Source organism: Petromyzon marinus, chromosome 16 (genome assembly GCF_048934315.1).
Source record: "Petromyzon marinus isolate PM22_M1 ecotype Great Lakes invasive population chromosome 16, UKy_Petmar_22M1.pri1.0, whole genome shotgun sequence".
NCBI lineage: Eukaryota > Metazoa > Chordata > Hyperoartia > Petromyzontiformes > Petromyzontidae > Petromyzon > Petromyzon marinus.
This window is the reverse complement of record NC_133682.1, coordinates 6,430,755-6,457,632: the sequence shown is the minus strand read 5'-3', so window position 1 is coordinate 6,457,632 and position 26,878 is coordinate 6,430,755. Positions and strand designations below refer to the sequence as shown.

At 41.4% G+C, this 26,878-nt stretch overlaps 1 protein-coding gene across 3 annotated transcripts in view; it reads left to right on the top strand.

Annotated features, from left to right (window-relative positions):
- The first annotated feature begins 1,933 nt into the window (after positions 1 to 1,933).
- The window catches only part of KIF3A (kinesin family member 3A), a 52,239-nt gene continuing 27,294 nt past the window's right edge, over positions 1,934 to 26,878 (top strand). Inside the window, exons 1-11 of one of the 3 annotated variants that reach the window (XM_076067452.1) lie at positions 1,934 to 2,117; positions 6,700 to 6,976; positions 7,472 to 7,616; positions 9,467 to 9,551; positions 11,582 to 11,687; positions 12,100 to 12,239; positions 12,819 to 13,016; positions 15,875 to 16,049; positions 19,098 to 19,196; positions 20,703 to 20,783; positions 25,292 to 25,448. In XM_076067452.1, the coding sequence (XP_075923567.1) occupies positions 2,112 to 2,117; positions 6,700 to 6,976; positions 7,472 to 7,616; positions 9,467 to 9,551; positions 11,582 to 11,687; positions 12,100 to 12,239; positions 12,819 to 13,016; positions 15,875 to 16,049; positions 19,098 to 19,196; positions 20,703 to 20,783; positions 25,292 to 25,448 (1,469 nt within the window). In that variant the 5' untranslated portion in view covers positions 1,934 to 2,111. Of the gene's footprint in view, positions 2,118 to 2,179; positions 3,125 to 6,699; positions 6,977 to 7,471; positions 7,617 to 9,466; positions 9,552 to 11,581; positions 11,688 to 12,099; positions 12,240 to 12,818; positions 13,017 to 15,874; positions 16,050 to 19,097; positions 19,197 to 20,702; positions 20,784 to 25,291; positions 25,449 to 26,878 lie in introns of those variants that run through there. The other 2 variants (XM_032955390.2, XM_032955393.2) reach the window with 2 other exon arrangements.

Here is a 26,878-nt window from a genome sequence, read left to right as displayed (position 1 = left end):
AAATCCAGAAAAACGCATGTCAAAAATGTTATGAATTGATTTGCATTTTAATGAGGGAAATAAGTATTTGACCCCTCTGCAAAACATGACTTAGTACCTGGTGGCAAAACCCTTTTTGGCAATCACAGAGGTCAGACGTTTCTTGTAGTTGGCCACCAGGTTTGCACACATCTCAGGAGGGATTTTGTCCCACTCCTCTTTGCAGATCTTCTCCAAGTCATTAAGGTTTCGAGGCTGACGTTTGGCAACTCGAACCTTCAGCTCCCTCCACAGATTTTCTATGGGATTAAGGTCTGGAGACTGGCTAGGCCACTCCAGGACCTTCATGTGCTTCTTCTTGAGCCACTCCTTTGTTACCTTGGCCGTGTGTTTTGGGTCATCGTCATGCTGGAATACCCATCCACGACCCATTTTCAATGCCATGGCTGAGGGAAGGAGGTTCTCACCCAAGATTTGACGGTAGATGGCCCCGTCCATCGTCCCTATGATGCGGTGAAGTTGTCCTGTCCCCTGAGCAGAAAAACACCCCCAAAGCATAATGTTTCCACCTCCATGTTTGACGGTGGGGATGGTGTTCTTGGGGTCATAGGCAGCATTCCTCCTGCTCCAAACACGGCGAGTTGAGTTGATGCCAAAGAGCTCAATATTGGTCTCATCTGACCACAACACTTTCACCCAGTTGTCCTCTGAATCATTCAGATGTTCATTGGCAAACTTCAGACGGGCATGTATATGTGCTTTCTTGAGCAGGGGGACCTTGCGGGTGCTGCAGGATTTCAGTCCCTCACGGCGTAGTGTGTTACCAATTGTTTTCTTGGTGACTATGGTCCCAGCTGCCTTGAGATCATTGACAAAATCCTCCCGTGTAGTTCTGGGCTGATTCCTCACCGTTCTCATGATCATTGCAACTCCACGAGGTGAGATCTTGCATGGAGCCCCAGGCCGAGGGAGATTGACAGTTCTTTTGTGTTTCTTCCATTTGCGAATAATCGCACCAACTGTTGTCACCTTCTCACCAAGCTGTTTGTCAATGGTCTTGTAGTCCAATCCAGCCTTGTGTAGGTCTACAATCTTGTCCCTGACATCCTTGGAGAGCTCTTTGGATCTTGGCCATGGTGGAGAGTTTGGAATCTGATTGATTGATTATGTGAACAGGTGTCTTTTATACAGGTAACAAGCTGAGATTAGGAGCACTCCCTTTAAGAGTGTGCTCCTAATCTCAGCTCGTTACCTCTATAAAAGACACCTGGGAGCCAGAAATCTTTCTGATTGAGAGGGGGTCAAATACTTATTTCCCTAATTAAAATGCAAATCAATTTATAACATTTTTGACATGCGTTTTTTCTGGATTTTGTTGTTATTCTGTCTCTCACTGTTCAAATAAACCTGCCATTAAAATTACAGACTGATCATTTCTTTGTCAGTGGGCAAACGTACAAAATCAGCAAGGGGATCAAATACTTTTTTTCCCTCACTGTACGTGCCAAATACAATCTATTGCAGGAGAAGGGGGGGTGGAGAGGACGCCACTGTATCGTTGACTTTGAATTACTGCAGTCACGAACGCTTTAAATCAAAATTCAAGTCTGCCTTGTTTAGCGTTATAAAGGAATGGCTATTGCCTAACGTTTGCCGCGAGCGCGCGTTGCCCTGGAGACGCGTCCGCGCGCGCCATGGCAACGGGATGGGCGAGAAAGCGCGCGAACCGCGCATGCGCGGGAAGGTTCGCCAACGCCCACCCCCCCCCTCACTCCAACCCCGCCCCCCTACTCTAACCCCGCCCCCCCGACCAACAAAGCGCCGATTCGTTTTCCCACCGCGCATAAGCCGCGCCCGCAGCCTGATTGGTCGCGGGAGCTCCCTCGCGCCCCAAATCACGTGCGCGCTTGGACCAATCGGGCGGGCCGAGCGCTGAGTACGCCCGCGCGTCCGGTCTAGGAAATCTAACATCGAAGCCGCATTAAATCAAAACACAGCCGGTGGGGGAGCGCTCATTTAAAGCGACGTTTATTTCTTAAATGTTATCGATCAGTTTCAATAACAACTATTAATTGTCGTGTATTTGTGTGTGTGTGTATTTAATAAACACACGGAACAGCTGAGCGACAGCGATGCCGGTAATGCTGCTTGCACGCGACATTGTTTAATGGTGACAGTAGCGGCAACAGAGAGAGAGGGAGAGGCGCGCAGTTCGCGTAGGCCCTGTACATTAACGCATTAAAATACTCGGTTTTACGTGGTTTACTAATGTTCATGTCGTTACTGTTAATCGTGCCTGGTTGCGGTGCCTGTGTTTTGCACGATTTAATTTAGGTACGCGCAGACGCGTGATTATTGGCACGTAACATGGATCGTGTGTGTTCGATAGTGTGGTGGGGAGCGGTGGTGCAGCGGTCAGCGCGCTGCGTTACGAACCCGTCGACCCGAGTTCGAGTCCCGCCCACGGCTATACACCCGTGACGACTATTTTTAATCGGTCCTGGGCCTCCCCTTGATCGAATCGGCCTCAAATGAGTACCTGGTGCGGTGTGTAAACATCGCCACTGGGGGAGACAAAGGCGGCCGGGCGTGGTGCTGGCCACCCCCCTTGTGTGCCGTGCCGGCGGCCTTCATAGGTGCTCGCTAACAGCCCTTGGCCCAACAGTATGTTAAGGCTAATCGGAGGATCTTTGTCTTGTACTGAACATTGTCGCGAGTGATTGTAATGTCCTTTATATATCGCGGTGTGTACGTACTGTAGGGTGTATACCATGTCTTTTTAGGGTGTGTACTGTGCATAATCCATATTCATCGTAGCGTGCACTTATATATTGTACATTGCAATGTGAGTACTTGTACATAATGCATTTCATATTGTAGTGTGTACTGTAATGTATGTTGGGGGATGTGCTATATTTCATGTACGCTACATGTTTAGACTTTTAATTACAGGAATTCTATTCCCGACTATTGCTAGCATCGGTGGCGAGTACAATTAATACCCCCGTCTTGGGCCTCTAATAGGCGAACTCGGCCTCAAATTAGTCCCCGGTGGTGATGAAAACATCAGCACTGGGAAGAAAAAGGCGGCCGGTCGTGGTACTGGCCTCACCTCATGCGTCGCTTGGGCTCCAATAAATACGCGGTAACGCTCCAATAAGTCTATTAAAAGACGTTCTGTACTTGTACATTGTAATGCGTTTTGTAATGTGCGCTTTAATTTCAGCACGGCTGTGTATGTGCTGTGCACACCTTGTTTGCACTGTACGTTTGGATTGAAGTGCGTGTATTTGAGTTGATATGCAATCCTCCAGTCAACTTAATAAACCGATGGCACCTGGGTCCCGTCCTGTGACCTGCCAGCGAACCTTCGACAGTTACGCGGCCTGAAGGTGCACCTAGCCTGGCACAAACGCTGCTGTGACGGCACCGCCACTCATATATGTGTAAATATTGTATACTGTACTGTAGTATCTACATATGCATTGTAGGGTGTAATGTCAGTGCTATGCATATTCAGTGTGTTATGCATTGTGCGCTACACTGTTTACCTTTCATTTGCATATCAATGTGTTCCGTATACATTTTGTATACTGTACACATTGATTACAGCCTTGTGTACCGCAGTGCTTTCTGCATAGGTATGTAGTGGTAGTGTGTACTGATAATATGGACATGCCCTTCATGGGATTCAATTCAACAGTGTATTAATGTTTGTTTGCCTCATTTGTATGCTCTGTAGTCCCTTTCATTTCTACCATTAGGTTCAAGGGCAAAAACGCATAAACTTTGCATGAATTTAAAAAAATGTACGCACGATTCCATGCATGTGTTTTGAATATTAGAGTTAATTAAACCCGTGGATACTTATATGCGTGCGGCATAGTGTTAGATGATGTCATTTAAGCAGATGACAGCCCCTTACTGTTTTTAAATGTATACGTAACTTGTGTTTCGCATACATTTATCAGGAGTCATTGTACTTAACAGCAATAGTAGTCATCCTATGGAGATATTTATATACTGCCATCGGGATGTGGCATTTCTGGCGCAGACTTAGGGCTGCCAGCCAGTAGGAGCACTGACCCATGTTACTTTGAGCAGGGGATATACCGACCTGTATATAGTACAGCTAAAAGTGGTGGGAGCAAACCATTTGTTATCAGGAGATGGACTCTTTGGTTTACTGGCAATTGGGGTCATAATGTAAGTTTTTTGGGAAGAGGCATGACTTAATTTTAAACTTAAGTGCCACGCCTGCCTTATTTGAATCAATATTACCTCCGTGCTGTCATTTTTTGTTGGCCCACGGACTCCCAACATTTGGGCCAAGTTTCGGATATTATACCCTTAAAGAACATAATTCATGTTGATATAAGTCACTTGGTTATGATTATCCGCATAAATTAAATTCATGTTGCCATGGTATAATGGTAAGCACATTGGAGTTGAAATTGAGAGGTCACCTGTTCGATTCCATCATCTTTTGAAACAAGCAATGGACCAGCTTATTAAACCCCCTTTGCTGTCCACCCAGCTCTATATTTGGTACACCACTGGCAATCGGCAGGCCGCGTGTGGTGGGGCAAAGTGTGGGTGCTCCCACCTCTTCCAAGATGTCTCGCCAGCGTGGAAGAGTAGGCCAAATACCCTCTAGAAATACTTTTTTGAGCTCCATCTTTTGGAGGCCTTTCCACCAGCACTGGTGTTGGCAACCAATTTCAGAGTTGAACCTTTACCTTTTCCCTTTACATAGCACATGTAATATCGTATATACCATATGTGTAAGTTTGGGAAACATTTTCGAACAGGCATTGATTGTTATCTGAGGGTTAATTCTTTGCCTCACAAAGGACTCTTTGCTCTGAGACCAAGATACGCCAGAAAGGAAGCCCCCAACCCCCATGCCTACATTCTGTAAATTATTCACTTTTAAAAAATGGCATTCTTGTGTTTAACCAGTGCAGAGACCATGTTACATGCTCTTGTATACACCAATGTAATGCAGTGGCCAAGGCTTGAGTCACCAAATGTAACAATGCATTGTTAACGCCGAGGAACTAGCCTGTGTTATCCATCTTTCATTGCACTCAACGTGCACAGCGAAAGGACCGTCAGTGTGGGCAAAATAATCCATAACAGTCCGAACATTAACAGAGTGCAATATGTTTGTCTAGCATGGCAAATTTTCTGTTTGGAATTCAGACAGACTTTAATTAGAACTTGTTTTATGTATCATGTGAAATGCAAAACAGCTCTTTCTCCTTCTGCACTATTAAAATTCCATTTACAGTCCACGATAATTGCACTGCTACATCTAACAGAGCTAGCTTTTTCCTGTGCAAGGGTTCATCCACGCCATGTTTGGCCTACTGGCATTGTGGGTCAAGCACGCGTGCTATCAAAGGTATTTGAAGGTGTCCTAATCAGAGGGGGGGAAAAACATCGCATGGCAAGACTACACCTTTACCACCAGAATATGGCAAATGAAAGCCAGTGCTTTTTTATTTTTTGCATTTTGTTCTCGAAAATACATTTGAAAAAAATCTGTTATTTAAATAACTTAATATGTAAATGTGAAAACATAGTACAGTATATATCTTCGTTGGTGTTCTACCTTAGCAGTAGGTCCTTGGCTGTCATCTTCTCCATCTTGTTTTCTGGCCTTCCAACCCTTGCTCTTCTTCATTTCTTTCCCATCCATTCTGCCATAATATTCTTCATAAAACCATCTCGTAATAATGTGTTCAATATCATACTTTCTCCTTCTAATGACCTCTGTCATTCCTATTTGGTTGATGCCATTGAAGATTTATTCACTGGTCAGTCTACTCCTGTCCAGCTTACTTTCTGCATCCTCCGACCGTCTTACTTTCTCCTTTCTCAGTGTCTCCCTTCCTGCTCCATATAAAGCTATGCTCCACACAATTGTCTTCACGCTCTTTACTGTTTCACTCATTGTTCTTGTCGACAACTTTCTTTTTAATGCCCCTTTCACCACCAATTCTCGATCTAATTTTCCGCATCCCGCTACACACCGTCCATCTTTGGCGATCTGAGTGCCTATGTACCTGGATGTCTTCACCTGTTCTACCAATTGACCATCATTCTGGATATTCAGCCTTCCTCCACCTTCCCTTGATATTCCCATCACTTTAATCGTGTTTAAATTTATCCTCATACCACTTATTTGGAATGTTGTGTAACCCATCCATGAGCTTTTGCAGTTCTTATTATCTGATTGCCATCATCCCTTGATCATCCGGATGGCAACAGAGAATTACAGTACAACATATTTTGTTGCATTGCCCTCAACTGTATACCACATAGTCCTGCAAGCGCTATAGCAACCTGTGTGTGCAGCGTGGTCACTCATTCAAGCGCTGTCCAGGCGCAATTCCACTTAGCTGCCGATATTTGATGAAAGATAGTGCATTCTGGGCGATTTGGTAATAGACTCTACTAGTAGATAAAGACCACAACAAACCACTCATGCTCCATTTCATTTGCCCACAGTCACTTTGCTAAACGGTGCTGCTTTTCCAACCTTTTTTCTTTCTTTGTAGTTCAACAGAAAGGATTGCACTTAACCTATCATAAGTTTTATCCATGAAAAACAACAGATAAAAGTCTCACTACATCGACAATCGGTTTACTTTTGCTTCCAGACATTTTTGTTTCAGAAGACTCTTAATCTTTTCTGCGGTGTGGCATGCACAGGCCAATCGGTCGGAAAAGTCAGACTCTGGAGGGGACAACGTGAAGGTGGTGGTGCGATGCCGTCCCATCAATGGCAAGGAGACTGGAGCGGGCCACCGCATGGCCGTCCTTGTGGACGAAATGCGAGGCCAGATTGCCGTGCAGAGACCCGACTGCAACGATGAGCCGCCCAAAACGTTCACCTTCGACACGGTGTTTGGGACCGAGAGCAAACAGGTTGACGTGTACAACCTCACGGCGAGACCCATCGTCGACTCGGTGCTCGAGGGATACAATGGTGAGGGGATTGGAGATTGGCAGGATGGTCCCAGGTGCTGAGCAATGAGCGGCAAATAAATATTTAAAATGCCGATCGCTTATGCCTATTTCGGCTAAATTAAGACATTTATTTTGCTTTGTGTTAAATTAAGTTGACGTTCTTTTATCCTGCCAAATAGCTAAATAGGGAAATGATGTACAATCAGCATTTCTTGGCTTTCAAAGTGTATCCTGTTTGCGCTAAACTCTCTGGCTGGGTGTTGTTCATTGTTTATGTTTACTTTTGTTTTATTTTTACCCACTAGCATTACATTTTTAATGTCGCTCTGCTTTTTTCACCTGGAGTTATTTTTCCCTGTATAAAATTACAACATTGACAGGTTTTTTTAAGACTTCTATTTTCCACCCCTGAGTAGTTTCCTTCAATGTCTCCATTTTATTATCAACTATTCAATTATAAAGTTTTTTTTCATTTTGGTTGTGGACTAACCAGTTATTTTTTACATTTCTCAAGGTACAATATTTGCCTACGGGCAGACGGGGACTGGTAAAACATTCACCATGGAAGGCATTCGAGCTGTGCCAGAACTGAGAGGCATCATCCCAAACTCATTTGCACACATTTTCGGCCACATCGCCAAGGCGGAGGGGGATACCAGGTTTGTTTTCTGAGAGCTGTGTTCCAAAGCCTGCTGTGCAACAAAAAAAAAACGTGTGCTCGAGTTAACACGACACAATTTCAACGCCAATGATTATGCAGTTTATATTTTCTGAAATGTTATCTCGTGAGTGTGTCATTCTTAATAATACCCTTATGCGGTAAATAATGAATCGGTGGAAATTTTCCATATATTTAGAATGCTGCATATCTATTGTGGTGTCCTCAAAATAATGCATGGCCGTGACTGAAATACTTGTTGACACATGAGACAATAGCCAGGCAAGATGATTTGCATTAACACTGTTGCTTGTAAGATGTTCCAAAAAGTGTGAATCTAGTTTAAATGAGAAGTAGTAACAATTGAGAGCAAGTGCAAAGCTCTACTCTATATTCGAAGTTTCAAGCAACTTGGAACATTTTTGGCTGTTCAGGTGTTTATATTTTAGAGCGTGTGGGTAACATTGCTGCCATTGCTTGCTTAAAAAAGCATAAAGGCCCATTTTTGGGAAGGAGAAGGCACCGGGACATCATTTGACTCGATATCCCTTGCCAGGTAAAGTGTTAAAATCAGAAAAGCGCCACGGTTGCCAGGCTGCGTGAAAGCGAATCGCGGCACGGCTCCAGCACTGGGCCGAGGCAGCGGAGCAGCTCCCGTTGCGCAAAAAGTAAGCCGGTGTGCTGCATGTGGCATAGAGCCAGAGCAATGCTTACCCTTCCCTAGGACAGATGCTAATGGCCAGAGCAATGCATCGCTGCATAAATGCGAGTGCGAATCTCAGAGGAGCTGATTATCACGTGAAAATGGAATAATTATAGGCCTGGCAGTCCTGGCGAGGGCTCTGTAGGCGCGCGCTCTTCCCTTTCAAGCTCGCGAGCGGTGCTGCGATTTTTCCCAGAGCCCGCCCGCCTGTCTGATTCGAGCCGGGAGATGTGCCTTTCATTGCTGAGTGATGATGTCAGGCGGCTTGTCAGCGGCACAGGCCACCGTGTGGTTTGCTGTAATTGAGGAGCTTGTCTGCCCCTCTCTCGCAGGGGCCCCATGCACATGCTTTGAGTTCTAATGAGGCTTTTGACTGCCAGGCTCTGTCCGTGTTGTCACAAGATATGCTCAACTCGAGCCTCGTTCCTGGTGCACTAATTAATTTTGCACATCACTTTTTGCAAGCAGAAGAGTAGCTTGTTCTCTTAAAAGTAGTTTTTCAAACAAACATTTCTGCAAACTTTGGCATTTTAGACAGTGTAAACCATGGACATTTTATGTTAAGATAACAGTTTAAGTCTGGGTCAGTTACATTTGAAGAGCTTTATATTTGCACCTTACAATCGCACGTAACACATGGAAGTGGTGTTGGGAGTGATAGCTATGATTAATTTTAATATGTAAATGTTAATTGGATGGATTACTCTAAACTTCTGTAAAGAATCGTTTTTACATTTAAAAACTTTACATCATGCTTAACGTTTCACCACATTGTGTAGCAAGTCATATTACAGCACACGGAATTCATTTTAGCATTCACAACATTAAATTTGGTTCTTCTAGACTCCCGGCATTATTTAACATAGACTGGCTTGCCTCAATTAGCCTGGAGAGGGAAACATTCGGTATGCATGCATGCATGTGGCAAGCCCGCTTCTGTGGATTGTTAGTGCTGTGCACCGCACATCAGATAGCCGGCTGCATACACACACATCATCTGCATTGTCCTCGGTATGCAGCTTCACGGGCTAGTTTGCATGTCAGCACGCATGTGCATTGACAGAGACTTGACAGCTCGTAAGAGGGAGAGGGAGTCATAAGGGCTGCTCCCCTGACTATTGCATTTGTTTCATCTCGCCTGTCGACAGGTTTCTGGTGAGAGTCTCCTACCTGGAGATCTATAATGAGGAGGTGAAGGATCTACTGGGGAAAGACCAGACGCAAAGGCTGGAGGTGGGGTAGGGGGTGTTTTTTTGTGGGTGGGGGTTGTTTGGCTGCATGCTAACCCTTCCCATTCATTGCCTCACTGCCATTAGAAATAATACAACTAACCATTAGTGTTTTTTGAGGACAAGGAGGTGCCACAGTCTTATTGTACAGAACACTGTCCACTCTGTGCGTTACACTGTAATTGGTCATTGAGCTGGCATGAATTGGAAATAGCAAGTGTTTTCATCCGGGAAAATTTCCACTGCGATTGCCTTCTCATTCATGTGCATTGCCACTGCTACGCCCCCTTACCCTTTCATTATAACAGTCGCCACGGTAATGCTGTACGCACATACAACCCTGTGACAGTCTTTTGGTAATGCATGCCTACAGATGTATAACACTTGTAAGCGGAGGGGATTATTACATGAAGAAAAAACAGTAAATGTGCTTGAATGGATTTCCTCACTTACAATATTACTGTTGCATAAAGGCCTGCAGACATTTATTGTTTTCCCTGTGGTTCGCGCTTTATGCCTGATGAGCGGGTATAACACTTGCATTTCTGTTTCCACGGCAGATACACAATTGTATTCCTTTACAGTACAGTTATTTTCCAAAGGTTAAATAGGTTGTATTACGCATTAATGTTTACTTTATTTTTTAAAAGAAGCTCTTTAGAGCCCATGTATTTCTCTTTTATGGGAATGTAAAAGAAATTACTTGATCAAAACCAAGGTGCGAAATAAAGGCATTTACATTATAAACAGCACTCACAATAAAAATTGTGTAAACTTAAAAAAGGTACACATTTGGGGAACATATGGAAAAGCTAATTCGATCAATTTGGTGCTTAAGGGTATTCAGTGAGGGGAAGATTATTTAAAGATTATAAAGGCAGTATGCTCGACAATATTGCACACCATGGACATGTTTTCATGATACGGATTGTTTTTTTATGGAAAATGTAATTATTGGTGAAGCCTACATAACAAGTGGTGAATTTTCCCATCACATAGTGGTCTGCATAGGAAGTGCTGATCTTTATTACTTGTATGGAACGAAGATTAAATGTTTCTTGTCTCCAGTTCAGAGGGCATATTACTAAGTGATGCACTAACAGTGAGGGTTTTTTTTTATTTAACAAGATAATCTTGGCATTGTTGAACAAATTAAAATTTGACATCAAAAATATAATTTCACATACCTGTCATATGAAACGTGCAGGAATTGAATTATGTAAAGTGTATATCATTGTATATTGATTGTTTTAAATGAATAAACATCAGTCATGCTCTATTTACTTCTGGATGAAGGCCTTCCAATGTCATCTCCATCCCTCATGGTCTTGCAATGTAAATCTCTCTCGCTTCTGCGCACGAGCTGATATCATCGCTCCATGGTGGTCATCCTCTCGGGCATGTTTCCGGCTTTGGTTGCCACTGTCCCTAGTCAAACCATCGGCCATCATCACTTCTATAAATGTTTCTTGCCCAAACCCCCACGTACTCACGTTAACAGTTGATGTAACGTATATAATTTGTGTATGCATTCTAATCCATATGTTCCTCTTTCACCTCTCCATGCTTTTTTTTTATACTTTTCAGCTTTTGATCCATGTACTTTGCCAGTCTTGTTTCTGAATTCACGGCATAGAGGAAAATATTCAGTTTTACAAAAGCACGCAAAAATGCTCTGGCATCACCTCTTTCATAATTTTCATCCCAGTGGACTTTTGATAATTACCTTTTAATTTAAGGTACCTTAAATGTATAACTAATTGAAATTCATTAATGGGCTACAGCTTTAGAATTGAGAAATGTTTTAGCTTTGGCACCTTAAAGCAGGTCAGAATTGGAAAGGTGATAACTGTATAAAGTATATACATCCTTGTCTGGTTATTGAAAATATATAATAAGTCTCAAGGTTACAAGTCAGCATGTTCGTAAGAATTAGTGAGACAGCATCGCAGTATATTCAATGTATTTGTTTAGTTTCTTACAATCAGTGTGAATTCTGGCTTAAGCTTTTCCACCATTGGGATTCTTGTGCAGGTGAAGGAACGTCCTGATGTGGGTGTATACGTTAAAGACCTGTCTGCGTTTGTGGTGAACAATGCCGATGACATGGACCGGATTATGACCTTGGGGCACAAAAACCGTAAGTGGAAGGGCATTTGTGCGGTCTTCTCATTAGAGGTTATTTCACAGTGATGGCTTTGGGCATTGCATTTCTGAACGTCAGCCTGGTATGAAGTGCTGTCTGCCTCAAACTTTATGTTAAGATGATGATCTATCCAGATGTGCCCTGCTACATGGAAGTAGCCTCATATTGCTGCAAGTCACTTTTTTTGACAGTAAAAGATTCATGAATTGTGTCCAGGCACGTTTAAACTTTTTCTTTGTTTGAATGTTGTTTTTTGTACACACTCGATCAATAACATGTCAAGATTTTTTTGGGTTATCGGGCTCGTGCCAAGCTGCCTAAGCTCGCAGAGGTGAGAGATTGTTTCAGCGTTGCCACAGTTGCACCGTCCGCATTCGAGGCTGATCCCCGTACCGTCTTGCCACAGGTTCGGTGGGTTCCACCAACATGAACGAGCACAGCTCGCGTTCCCATGCCATCTTCACCATCACCATTGAGTGCAGCGAGAAGGGCGTCGATGGCAACATGCATGTTCGCATGGGAAAGCTTCACCTTGTTGACCTTGCGGTGAGTATAAGCCCCAGGTACAAGTACCATTCTAAATTTAAGGCACGTGAAAATGTTTTTTAATGTTGACACTTGCCAGTTAAAAATGTTTCAAATAGGTACTCCAGTGTTTGCTATTGTATTGCGGTAAATTTCAGTGTTTAAAATAATGCCTCGTCGGTGGAATCCAGTCCAGATTTACCCTGGCCAAAGATCGGCCATAATAGAGACATGTGATATAATAATTTACAGCCTTTTTTATCTCACTTTTGGATGAAAGCCTCCCCACACCACATTGGATATGGGGGTTGTACATTCGTATCAGGGCCCCTGACTTAGTTATCACTCGGCACTGGCATTAGCCGTGGCCGGGAATTGAACTCTGGTGACTGGGTTTATAGTACAGTATTCAAAGTGCTGTACTTCTTTTATCCAACCAATATTTAGAATTGGTATAAAATATTTTTGTGAGTAGACGGGAAGGTGGACAACGCCTCACTTGAATCGGTAATATTTGACTGTCAATAGACGGTCTATGATAATGTTCTCTGATAACAATAATTCACAGTACAGTAACATTCACCTTTGTGCCCACGCCAGGGGTCTGAGCGTCAAACAAAGACTGGGGCCACCGGTCAGCGTCTCAAGGAAGCCACCAAGATCAATCTGTCACTGTCTACGCTCGGGAATGTCATCTCCGCGCTGGTCGATGGAAAGAGCACCCACGTACCCTACCGCAACTCCAAGCTCACTCGCCTTCTGCAGGACTCCCTGGGGGGCAACTCCAAGACAATGATGGTAATTGTTGTGACTTCACTAAGAACGGTTTGCATCCAGGATGCCACTAAAACCATTCACTCCGTCAGGATCATTGATCATTAATCCATACCCTATATTGCAGATTGCTGTGGAACAGCTTGCTTACCGCTTTGTGGGAAGTCGGCTGAGGTTGTCGTATGAATATATTTACTCCAGCCATAGAAATGTGGAACTTCTGCCAATTACACAGTTCTATAAGAAGGAGAGTAGCACTGCACTATGTTCTTTACAGTGTAAAACCGCTGACCTTTTTACATGGCGGGATAGTTAAGTCAATTCTATCATCGCAGCCAACTCGCTTCAATATCTGCCCCATGTGAACATGTGTCATGTTGCACTTATAAGACAACATGCTTATCCATCTCTGGAAGGTGGACTATGTTTACTGCAATGGTTGAAATTACTCTCCAAGTGGACCCAAAGGGGCCAAACTACTTCCCACTGCTCATAGTGCCTCAAGACGTGAATACTCTATTACTTATTACTATACTCAATACTCTTTGGTTCTTTCAGTAAAGTCACGTAGGTATAAAATAAAATAAATCACGACGTTTCGGGCGCAACACAAGCGTCCGTCATCAGGTGGGAAAGCGTGGTCTGCTGCTGAGGCAGACTGTTTTAAAAGGTTTGAAATGGGTGTAGCCCAAGGGTCATAAAGAAGTGGTCAGGGCTAGTGATGTTAATGTGAGAAATTAGCATGATGTTAATGTGAGAAATTAGAGGACATGGAAGTTGCTATGTTAATGTGAGAGATTACTATTAAAGAAACATTTTTTTGGATGTTTTATAATTCTTAATACAATCTGTCATTTAAAAATGTGATTTATAAGTTTTGAAATTGACCGAAAGAACCAAAGAGTATGGATTCCTGCAGTCACGAAAGCTTCTAATTAAGATTGTTGTTTTTATTATTAATAGCTGTGTTTACATTATTCATAGTTGTTTTAAAAAGTTCTGTTACTATGGAGACTGCATAATGGTAATATGGTTCAAGTGCATGGCGCTCATGGCTCTTTTAGGATTTCATGTTGCAATTATCGCCTAGTGATGTGATCACAGGAGGTACGAGCAGTACAAATAGGTCAGGGCTTCTCCTTTAATGCTCAATTCGACTTCCTCATGTGAATCTGAGATTTCAACCAAATAGTGACTTTGCTTGCCATGTAGAAGGCCGTAAAAGATAGCCAGGCAGAAAATGCAAGAATTGAAGATAATGCAACTTATTGACATCTCCTGATGTATACAATTGATGGTTTCTATTTTTAAAACATATCTTTGAAGTTCAAAATTTGACTTCCGTGTTAAAGAGTGTACATTTAGCTGTGACTACATCCCTGCTTTTACACAACATGTTCCATTTTTGGTATATTTTCAATTATACTTTTTCAAAATGAATTTCAGTAACGTGTATTGTCCAATCAAGTGATATGTGAAGACCAAATAATTGCAAGCATTTACTAATCTGATAAACTGATAACTCGCATTCACTTTTTAGTTTGATTTTCTTGTACTTTAAATAAATACTTAAGTTCCTGCAGCATGTCCTGGCCATAGCTTCTGTGTCAGCCATATGCCTTGATCATTATACACTCAAACATTTTATAAAGTCTACTTAATTTTATGTTGATTTGGAATGAATGAATAGCTGAAATGAGGACCCTGGTTACAAAAAGATAAAAAAGATGCTAAGTGGGTATCCGCAGGTCTGTATTTTTATGTATATATATTACGCTGTGGATTCTGGCTGACAAAAATAAATCACATGAGGGTTGGGTACATCAAGGATACACACTTCGGGCAGCACCGACTGTGGTGCTCTCTGACCTCGTTTCTCAAGATTTCACACCTCAAAAAAATCCCGCCTTGACTCTGCCTCCCCCATTTTCCAGTGTAATTAGTTCTGTGGGGATTTCAGCCAGCAAATAAGCTTCATTATCACGCTGGCGGTGGGGAGTATGTATGGGGTGGGGGGGGGATGGAACGGAGGCGATGTGCAAAAAAAACGTATTCAGGGGAAGGAAAAAAAGTACCTGGGTGGAGGAAAAAGCGCTCCTTTTCTCGTCAGTGCATTAAACATGACGATTTAAAATTTATCAGGATGCAGAGGCATGTCTCCCAGGTCCACTCTGCAACCCAGAGCCAAGTTCTGAACCTGTGATGTTCTGGCCTGTGATAGGCATCCGCAATGAATCTCTGGTCTGCCATCCCTGCTATACTGTTAACAAAAGTTGGTTCGAAACTTGCCGTGCAAAAAGCTGTGTACTAAATCCCACATCATTTCACACATCTGTTTTCCAATTAAATTTCGCGTGCGCTATTGCCCTCCGCACTTGCTCCTTTTAATTAAAATTACTGATATTTGGACTTAAAAAAATAAACTAAGTAATTAATTTATTTTTTACAAAGCACAAACTTTATTAAATTCCATGTTCAATTTAGTTGCATCTTTAATAGCCTGACAACATAATTTCACAGTGAAATGCCATTCTGGACATCTGTATATTTTTTTGCTAAAATTGGCAGCTTGTTCTTTAGAATTTTGTAAATATGCACTATAACAAATGTAATAATGTTAATTAGGATTTCGCAAATAACACTTGTCAATTTGTCTCGATGGCCTTCAAGCAAATGCACCCTACGCTGGCCGAGCGCAAATAAAATAGAACACTTGGCCACGGCAAAACGATATAAGCCGCGCCCGATCTTCGCGCTTAAAGCAACATCCGCGCCAATGCAAATTATTTTTTGTGGGAAATTTAATGCGTCGTGCTCACACCAAACTCGGGGCATTCCCGCAGAATTACCAAAACTGTTTTTGAATCTCATTTTGTCCACAGTGTGCAAACATTGGACCGGCAGACTACAACTACGACGAGACGATAAGCACACTGCGCTACGCCAACCGTGCCAAGAACATCAAGAACAAGGCACGCATCAATGAGGACCCCAAGGACGCACTGCTGCGCCAGTTCCAGAAGGAGATCGAGGATCTGAAGAAGAAGTTGGCTGAGGGTCAGTGCTGCGGAACCACGAGCACAATTCTAGTTTCCACCGCTGCCTCCTCTCTTGCGTTCTGACGACGATGTAGCTGTAGTCAAAGCGGTAAACGTGGCATTGCTGTTTAATTGGGTTATTAAATGTATATCTTCATGGCTTTTAGGTGATTGCTAATATTTTGTTACTGTTCGAAGGGAAACGTGCTGGCATTAATCATAAAAACTGAATTCGATTTTTGTGTATCTCTACCTGCAGTAAGGGAGATACTTACACAGCAGGAATGAAGGAATTATTTTAAAATATAATTCATCCTTGCCGGCTTTATTTTTACTTTAAAGTGCAATTTTTTAGTATGTTAGAACAACCGTAATTGTTTAAAAATGTCCAACTACCCAATGCGTTATGAATTTGTTGGTGGTACAGGATATATCCTTTTTAAGTATACTTTGTGGATACAAGCAGAACACTGATGACTACATGACTTTAACGCATATATTGCAGGCAAAAATCAACACAATGAATGAATTGTGGGATTATTCTCATGTGTTGTTAAGTTCAGCTTTAATTAACTGCTCACTTTAACAACGCTAGTGTTCTTGTCTAACGAAATAAGAATGCAAATGAGTTCCATTTGTCTGAAATGTGTTTTATGCTAAAAATAGTTCATTGATACTTTACAGCCCTTTGTCAATCTAGGGTGGTTTGAGGTCTGCCCCTGCCTTTTGATCACATGGGGTTTGTTTGACCGCACTTGACCACGCACAGCAGTGTGGGTTCATAAAGACAAGGGTCTGGACGGGTTCTGATATCATTCACTGCTGACGTAGGCATGATGGGAAATTGAACTCAAGTTGTCTGATTAAGTGAAGTGCGATAACAATGATACCACTCAAACTTCTGAGGGTAGAAATAATTTGAACCAATACTATATGTAGGACTTGCTTTACTCTAGATACAGTCACAGTAACGATAACATCAAAGTGCACAATTTATAGTAAATTGCACATGCAAGTGTATCTTTCATGTAACTACATGGTTAAACCCTGCAGTGTGCTATTTTAAAATTCAAAACCTATCTTATAAAATCACATTTCTCACAAGCCCAGCAATGTTTAAAAGCCAGCACAAAATAAAGTTTGATGACATTTAACTTTATTATGAAGTCTGCCTGACAATATTTTCCATAAGGGATCATCAGTAGATTTTTTTTGGACAACACCTATTTTGCTAAAGGAAGTGCCTCACTGACTTAATTAGTTGAAGGTTTCATTGGGCGAGTAACCGTGTCAAGTTACATAGTGTAATCGCAGTGATTAAACTACCAGTGTGAATATGATAAAAGGCAGGGCCTTTAGGAAAACGATCATTTGAATGATGCGCCCCTTGCCTCTGGCCAGTCTGTTTAAATTTACATGTAAATTGATTTTCTTGCAGCTGCTGGTAAGAGTTTGTATTTCTGACATAATTGCCCGCAAGGTGTTCTAACTTCCGAAAGTTCTTTTGAGAATAAGCCGCCAGTCTTCCACACACGTGCCTTTAATCTGCTTATCGTTAGTGGTCTTAATGAGCACTTTTTTACTCGATGTCAGTACATTTTTCATTCGATGCATGTGTGTATTTAAGACATTTTAACAACAAAAATCTATTTTTCAAGATAAAATGCTTAAAATAGGGCATTGTCCCAATAGTTTGATTAGTAATCTTCAAAAAACTGAAAACATACATATATATGTCTCAATTAACCTTTTATATAAATTATGTGATATCTAAAAAAAACCTCTTTATTAAATTGCATTCAAATGCATGCAGATGCCAAACGATAGTTTTAGAAATGTAGCTCACGTGTAATTCATATAGAGTGTCATTGCAATTCTTTTGTTTTCAAAATACACGACTGTGGCATGTATACAAGACATTTTATAAAACTTAGGCAGGGCTCATTGTCCAAAGCACACAGCTGTCTTCAGAGATGTGCTTGCTTCATTTCCATATAAAAAGAATGTGTAATTACTTTTCTGCGGCAATTACATTTCATAGAAAAGCACAGCATGCAACACAAATAAGATATGAGGCTGCCTGTAAACCACACGTATTGTATTAAGCTGACCACCTTTTTCACTACCATGCTAATGTTAATACATTGTGCTTATATTATGATCAGCAACATTTTAGGGTAAAAGAGGTTTCAAACATGTATACGCATTTATATATATTTGCCTTTCATACTAATGGTATAATGTTCAGCCTTTTGTCAAACCCTGCTGAATATACGCCTCCCCACACTCTGCAAGTCAACAGGATTGTTTGGCCATTCTTCACCACTTGTCAGTGCCTGTTGGTAAATGGATAGCTAAGACCAGTTTAGATGTTAGCCATGGCTAGGAATCAAACCACTGGGTTCATAGCATAATGCGGAAACCACTGTGCGAACACTGCCCGATATTTGCCTTCAGCTATTTTTACAAGCAGATTTATGAAAAGATTGGGGTTAAGTCATTGAGTCCCTATGGCTGGTATATCCATGACTTAGTACTTAGAAAAACAATTGAAGATGCCTTCATACACAAGACCGTAGCACATGAGTTTTAACAAAAAAATCAATACCACAAAACAAAGCAGAGATAAATACTAATGACTGTTAATTAGTAAACATAAATATATAGGTATCAACTATACCAGTTTTACAGCGGTGGTTATGCATTTTCAGCCCTTTTGTCAATTCCTTACACTGTCAATTTTTTTTTAAATCCACAATTCACCATCCTGGTCATTGTGGGTTTGTCGGGGTGGGGGGTTTGTGGGGGGCAGGTGGTTTGTGCGCTCAGGAGCAGTTCATATATCATACACCACTAATATTAGGGATGGCCGGTAACCAAACTCAAAATCGTCAGGTTCACGGCACGCCAACCACTTTTCCTCCACTACAAGATATCTTTGAGAGTAAAACTTTAATTGAATGTACAAATGCTTTATTCGGAGTAAAGAGACTGCATCTCAATCCCTCTATTACCCCTGCTTTTCCATTGCCTTCTAAAGCTGAAAGGCCTCTTCTTTCTGCTGCAGGAGAGGAGGTGTCGGGGTCAGAGTTCAGCGGATCAGATGACGACGAGAAAGAAGGAACGGAAGGGGGCGACGGCAACGAAAAGCGAAGGAAGAGAAGAGGTAAAGCGTGACCCCTCCAACGATTCTGACTTTAACATGCCTTGGGACAACGGCAGCCATATCGGGGTGCTGTTTTAACAGCAGGGTTCTGGCGTGTTTTGTGTGTGTATATATTTGTATGCTGCATTAGGAGTGGCAATCTTATCACAATATTGAGCAGCCTAGAGGTAAAGTCAACCAAGCCAGCAGGGACAAACTTAATTTGTTTTACACCGCAAGCATCTGCTGCGATGAATTCAGTATGTATCGTTTGCTAGTACTCTTGATACAGAATGACACGCAGTATTGCTTGCCAATATGTAAATGTTAGTTTAATTAGCCATCGTAATAATCTGTATTAAGATCTATTAATATTATGAGCCACACATTCATTACAAGACATGTACATATATGATTTTACATTACCTATATGCGGACAAACACAACTTTGCTAAGTATACATATATAAGTACCTTCGTGCATTTACATTAAAACTTATATTGCCATTTTATATAACAATCATCCATTAAAAATTATGCCACAGAAAATCTAGATTTATTTAAAAAAATCACAGATTCGGCGACTCAAAAAAAAAACCCCCGGGTAATGTGACCAGATTAAATATTACGTTAAACTTTGGATCCTTTCCTTTCAGGGGTCTAATTCACCGTGTGCACCAAAGCAAATCTTTGGAGCACTCATTATTGAAATCCTCCTCTGGTGTAAATTGACGCCTGGCAGATACTCGATTGGATCAATCCCCTCGTTACGGCAGTCACTCGCAGCCTGTGGCTGTTATTGGGCTGGACTAAATTTGGTCCACTGATTAAATCTTGCCCCAGGCAAAGCTAGGAGGATGCTTGGGGCCAAGAAATCCTAATGTATTCTTGGCCACAAACCAATTTAGTCAAAGTTGAACCCAATGTTTAGAAGAGGGAATTTTTTTCTCCCTCTACGCGTATCCACAAGCTTTATAAGTTTCGATTCAAAGCTAATGAAGCTTAAGAGAGTACTTACGGGTATATTTATCTGAAGATATCACCTACAAGTTAATAGCAATCTGTTGCATGACTGGTATAATTGCAGTCTTTGAAGTATATAAAAAAATAACAAAAACTACATCAATTAGCTTATTACTAGACTTAGAAAGCATTTACCCTAATGTTCCTAAACCAAAGGTAGGTATACCCTATTCCTTTTCTAACAAGTGTTCCAAAAATGTCACCGTTGGCACGATTCTGTTCAAATTTGCCCTCCTCTGTAGTGCTCTTTGTTTTTCGTCATGTTTACGCAAATCCGAGAAAGGGCTCGATAAGTAATTTTGTGGTTGCACATCAAAGCGCACGTCACCCGCTGCCCAAATAAGCACCAACTTTTAAGCAGGCGTCGCAGCGTGCCGTGCAAGCGCGCCGTCACCGCCGCATCATTAGCGTCCCTTTACGTGGCGGCAGTAACTACTTACTGTGCCTCCACCTGCCCTCGTGTGAACCCCCCTGGCGCATCTGAACCCCCCTCCTCTCTTCGCAGGCAGCACCAGCAGCAGTAGTAGTGACAGTTCCACCTGCTCTGTCAAAGAGAAACCCATGGACAAACCATACTCATGTGGCCGTGAGTGCGTCCCAATGTTGATTTCTCATGCCCTTCTCTCTCGCCGCCGCCTCTTGCTGTCCCTCCCATTTGCGCTGGTGACAAATTCTTAACAGTCTACCCTCAGGCCCTTTGTTCCCGGAATTGCGCTGTGACCATGGGCAGGTGCTTGAAAAATGCTCGGCTCTTCTGTCAAGCGGGAAACATGACTGCTTATCATTTGCATAGTATAGCATCGTTCACAAACAGAGTACTAGAAGTTACGAAGATTTGACAGTCAGATGTCAAGAATGAATAATCACATAAAAGTTTATTGAAGAATTATTTAAACAGATCATTAGGGCCAGTCTTCACATCTATAAAGTATTTTACCAACTTGAAGCCATCTAATTTTTTATTCTTTCTTGTTAATTTTATGGTGCAATTGCACATTTTAAGCACTTTTCAGACACTGCAGTTTACGATATGCCACATTCTCTAGTTGCAGCATAATGCAATAACCGTCATCATTTATCTCACATCACAGCCAAGATTATTGCCAAGTTGTTTCTCATGCACAGTTAATCCTGATCAAGAGTAATGCCACTTTCTATTTGCGATGCTGGGGTCTTTATCAAAGCAAAGGCTGTATTTTAGCATGGGCTTCTACGGCAAGCTGTTGTATTTGCCTGAAGTTGAGATGCGCCTTATTTCCATATCAACCAAACTGCCGATGGCTAAAATATTTCATTTGCTGGCTGTCATCTTTCTAGCTGAAAAGGTGGGAGAATGTGGTGGGGGGGGACTCTCCATGAAGCTGTGTAATGTTATAGAAATGTGTTTAAATTTGTCATGTAAATATAAATAAGTACTCCTACATCTGTAAATTTAAAAGATTGAACAAAACGTTTGCTTAGTTTTGCAACTGTGAAACTTTTTATATATTTTTTTGACATTGAGCACACTCTGTGCTGCTGATGCATCACATTGAGAAATAAATAAAAAATAACGACAACAACACGTGCACTCAAAAAACAGAAAAATATCATTAAAAGTCTGTCATGGGATTGCTTTGTTTTAAAGCAGTGACTGCCCCGTGCAGCAAAGCCCCCTCACCCCCTCTGCCCATCATGCTCGCCCCCACGCACACACGCGCTGGCGCATGCACGCGCACGCACGTGCACGCACACACGCGCTGGCGCATGCACGCGCGCACACGCTCACAGCCCCCACACGCGCACGGCTGTCTGCGGCTGACTGTGACGAGATGTGACTGGAGAGCGCGGGGGCTGCGCAGTGCTTTGTTCTTTCCACGCTTTTAAGAGAGGCACGGGGGAAGCAGCCTGCTTCCCGGTGGGAGCACCTCACGGCCAGAGGAGCTGCCCCCAAACCATCCTTCGCTTTCTTTTCCCTCCCCCCAGGTCCCCTTTCCTGTGTGCCTGGAAGGGATTTGTCCACTTAAGCTGTGCCTGCCATGCGCTAAAAAACAACCTCCCTCTAGCAGAAATGCACTTTTCGTTTATTTCCGGGCCCTCTCCACCCCGCCCAAAGTTTTAGCACTTTGACGCTTTAGCAAGTGGCCTGCTCTATATAAGTTAGTGTTGTCCTGAGCCACTTTTCGCTGGTTGCAATTCCCTTGGGATGATGGACCACAGTCAAATAGAATGCGCCTACAACGAATAATATTAACGCAATTCAGCATATTACTTTGTCGGGGGGAAAAAAGTACGAAACCTGACATGTTGCATTATAAAACACACTGAATATTTAATAAAGTAGTAATTCAAATGTATATAACTTTATGGTTAATGCTCAGTAAAAATAACAGCATAAGCACAAATATAAAAGTGCGGGTCAAACTTATTTTAATTCCAGCTCTTTTTATGGTCCTGGCATTGGAAACCCTGTAGTGTAATAATTATCATTGGTTGCACACATTCCCAATGTCACCAAATTTATACAGGCAATAAAAAATTCCCTAAGCACTATACCACCATAATGGCAAGCTGGAGCAGGTTTAAAACATGAACATATATTTAATTACCAAAAATATGTGCTTAAACGAAATGACAATTAAATGAGATTTCTCTTTCAAAAGAATCGTGCTGTTTGAGAACATTGTAGGCTTGGAATTATTAACCATTGAAGTAAAGTTTTAGCAGGGCAGGTGGGGCTAGGGGTGATGTTACATACGGTGCGAAAGATGTTCAAAATACATACTGGACATCTGTGAAAAAGAGCTTCATAGCTCATCGGATTCCTGCAGGATAAATAGACATTCTGATGATAGTTGGGCTTACTAAGGATAGCCCATTTTAATGTTGGTTGTAATGTAATAAAAGAAAATGGGTGGAAATAAGTGAAAGTGCTTTCTTACAAGCAACTTACGTTCCATTTAAAGTGCAGTGTGCTTCGAGAGCAGGTCACTTCCATGCTGTTGCAAGCTCGTGCCCATCTCTTGCTGCGAATGACTAGAAACCCCCTATACCTCTCCAGCTGTTTTCTTAGCAGGCTGTTAAATTCTTCAGATGCGTTTTCACAGGTGACCACGTTCATGCTAGCTGGGGGCCTTCAGCTGGCTTCAAACTCTTTTTATTGGGGCAAAGCAGTCAAATGGTGGAAGGTAAAACTTTTGCTGTTTATTGTCTGCCTCCTATTTCTTTCACTGCATGGCCATGCCGTTGTCGGAACAAGCTAATGTACTCGTGCTGTCATTTTACAGTAATGTTAGGCACTTAAAAAAAATAAAAACAAATGTAATCACTTTCTTTCCTTGCTCTTTTCACGCTGCCTTCCGGCTATAAAATTCTGTACAAGACCAAACAGGTTTGTGTTTCAACTTCCTCAGCGCCAGCATATTAAATGGCTTTGTATATGCATCCTATCATGTCTATGTAAATGTAGAGCAGCTTTTTTCTAAACAATATAGTCAAAATCTACCAACTGAAATCAGTCATTAGCACACATTTATCGCTGAAAACTTTTAATTGGCTAGTGTCTAAAGAGTTTGTACTTCTGAAGAACCTCTCCTATAATGATATATCTTTAGGATAAAAGAGCCATTTCAATTTGCCGCATTCCTTCCCACATCTCGATTTATTAATGCAAATTTAGAAATACGTTGAAATAACGCCTCCCCCCATACATAAACTTTTTAAATCTAAACAATTTTTTTGTTACCCTCAATATTTTATTTCTTGTTAGTTTTTTTGCACTAATACTCTTAGAACTAACAATCAGTCACATGATTTGAAGACAATAGTGAAGAGTTGGAAACATGCATATCACTGAACTAGGTTCTTGTATTTTCTTACAAGGAATTGAGATAAAAAATGTAGAGTTTTGTGTTTTCAATGGATTCTCAAATTGTTTGGGCGTTAATTGGTCACTGGTCTGCCTTCACTAGACAGTTAAGAAAAAACCATGTCAGCTATAATTGTTTCAGGTTGAACATTTTATCATTACATATTATTTTAAAGTGTGATATTCAGAAGTGTGGCACAAAACCCCACATGGCTCTTATGTAATGAAAATAAATGTAAAACAGCCCAGTAGTATTTTTACAAATGCTTAGCCAGTAGTTCCACAGTGCAGCAAATGACAAATCTACTCAATGAAAAAAGTAAGTCCATGAAAATTTCAGAGTGAAATACATTACTATAAAAATATAAATTTGTAGGCCTGTGGGCATTCTGGCCAAGTGCTACAATTAATGATTTTCTTGGCAGTGTTTTATAACCACATATAGAAAAAGGCATACTGGCAAATTGAATTGTCATTTGATAGTTGAGCACAGGCATTTACTGGCTCCTAGTGGCTTTTCCTAAGCACTGCTGTTGGAGTGCAAAATTACAAATCTTAAAACAGCCTGGACACAATGCCCATCATAAGCCTTTATAAGTATTGCATTAATGTGGGTTGGTGAACAAAAAAAGTCTTAAATATTAACGAGCACTTTATAAAGTTCAGGACATTTTTCCTCAAATAAAATTTTACTAAAAGCTATTGTACATATTTATTTAACACAAGGTACGCATAAATCAGGGAAATTCAATTGTACTTTCATTACTGTCAATCTGGGCACACACGCACGCATGATTATGCTCAAATATACATATTTACCCTTTACAGGAATATATTGCCAGGTTGATATTTTCAAATTAGCACTGAATGGTATTCTTAGTTAAATGTTCCTTAAATGAACCAATTTATTAATTCTATGCCTTTACACTGCAAATAGCCTTCATGACATTAAGAATAAATTATTTCCAGCCTACTCTCTAGGGCACACAATACCCATTGGGAGCAATTATTGCAGTTGGAATAAGGTATGCACCAAGGTTCTGCTGGGAAGCATTCTTTTATTAATTTCATTTTCATAACGTTAAAAGCGCAATTTGCCTTATTCTGCATCCTGCTTCAGCAATGCGATGTTGGCAGCAATAAGTATTTCACCCACTTTTTGTCTATGGACAGCACGCAAATATAAAAAAAATGTTTACGCACATTATTATGTCCTATGTGCACGTGTGTGTGCATGTACTGATTAGGCAAAAAGAAGATTCCGGTTGAGAAGCTAGCAGAGATGCAAGCCAAGATTGAGGAGGAGAGGAAGGTTCTGGAGGCACAGCTGGACATGGAGGAAGAGGAGAGAGACAAGGCTCGAGCTGAGCTGGAGCGACGAGAGAACGACCTACTCAAGGCGCAGTGAGTCTTTCCGTTTCCACAATCATTGTGAATAATATTTATGCCGGGCAGAGCTACAGAACATTATTTTGCAGGGAAGATTAATCGAAATGGTACTCTGGGAATTATCTTTGCAGAGAAAGAAAAGCCGGCCTGACAATAGCTCATATAAATAAGTATGTCAACCACAAGGTGGCATCGTCTTCCAGTGCAAGCAATGGCGAGAACCGATACAGAATTGACTCAGCTCGCACAAATGCAAAAAATGTCTTTTCAGATATACTTTCAATTCAGTATTTTCGTGAAGCTTTGTTTAAAAAATTCTAAACACTAACGGGCACAATATGAATTTTTTATAATTTTTTGTTGGCCTTCTTCGTGAATCAAGTTGTATGAAGAAAAAAATCAATTTTAGAAAATACCCTGGAGCAGAAATAAGGCAACATCAAATTCCATCAAAAGTTCATCACCTCCTGCTCACACAAAACAATACCATATTTTTTTTCTTTTAAACCAAAACCAAAATTGGCACTGAACCCCTTAAGGAATCAACAGCGTACGAGACTCGACATAAAACTTTCTCAGAATAATAACAAGTCCACTATTCCTACTGGGTGAATATTGCTGTGCCTGCTCACAAAGATTGTACGATTCTTCTTGGGATCTCTGGAGGGAACTTTAGGGCTTTCACACAGAAACACAAGTCGAGAATCAAGGCATTTCCCATGGCAGAGTGCACGCACATTTTCTCACGGGGAACATTCCCTTAAGAAAAGAGAGATGTCTTGTTTTATAAGCACAAAGGCAAGATTTTGGAAGTGTAAAGATCCATTCACAAGGTGCCACCATCGCAGGAGCTTAGACATTTTTCCCATTTTTTCTTCTCATTTTAAACCTGTATTTTTTGGGGAATTTATTGTTTTTGTTTTTCTGTATGACCTGCATATCTATGGCCATAAGCCACACCAAAGTAATTTCCTATACGTTCGTGAATTCCGTTCGGTATATACACAGCAGCGGTTTCCCAAAGTATAACCATACCGCATTGTTTATTTATACACTGATGAATGCGTTAGGTTAAAAGATTTGCATACCTGATACAAACCTCTTGTATGGTTTCCTGCCTTTCAAAACAGCTGAACAAATTGCATAAGAGTTTTTTCATTTTATTTACTTGCCTATTAAGTTGAAACATTTCATCCTACCTTTCCATTCCCATCTAGTCACGTCTTCCAAACATCAACCCCTGTTGATCATGAGGCTAACATTACTGTGACTTTTATTTTGGCATCATAAGAGTGTCTTCATCCAGCAGTGGTTAGATCATTGCTGATGATGACACTGTCTAAACATAGGTTAAGCCACAACTAGAACCAATGGGCCCTTTTTACTTATTGCTGTAATATCATGACATCTACTTTGAGTTTTCGCGTTAATATATATAATACAGT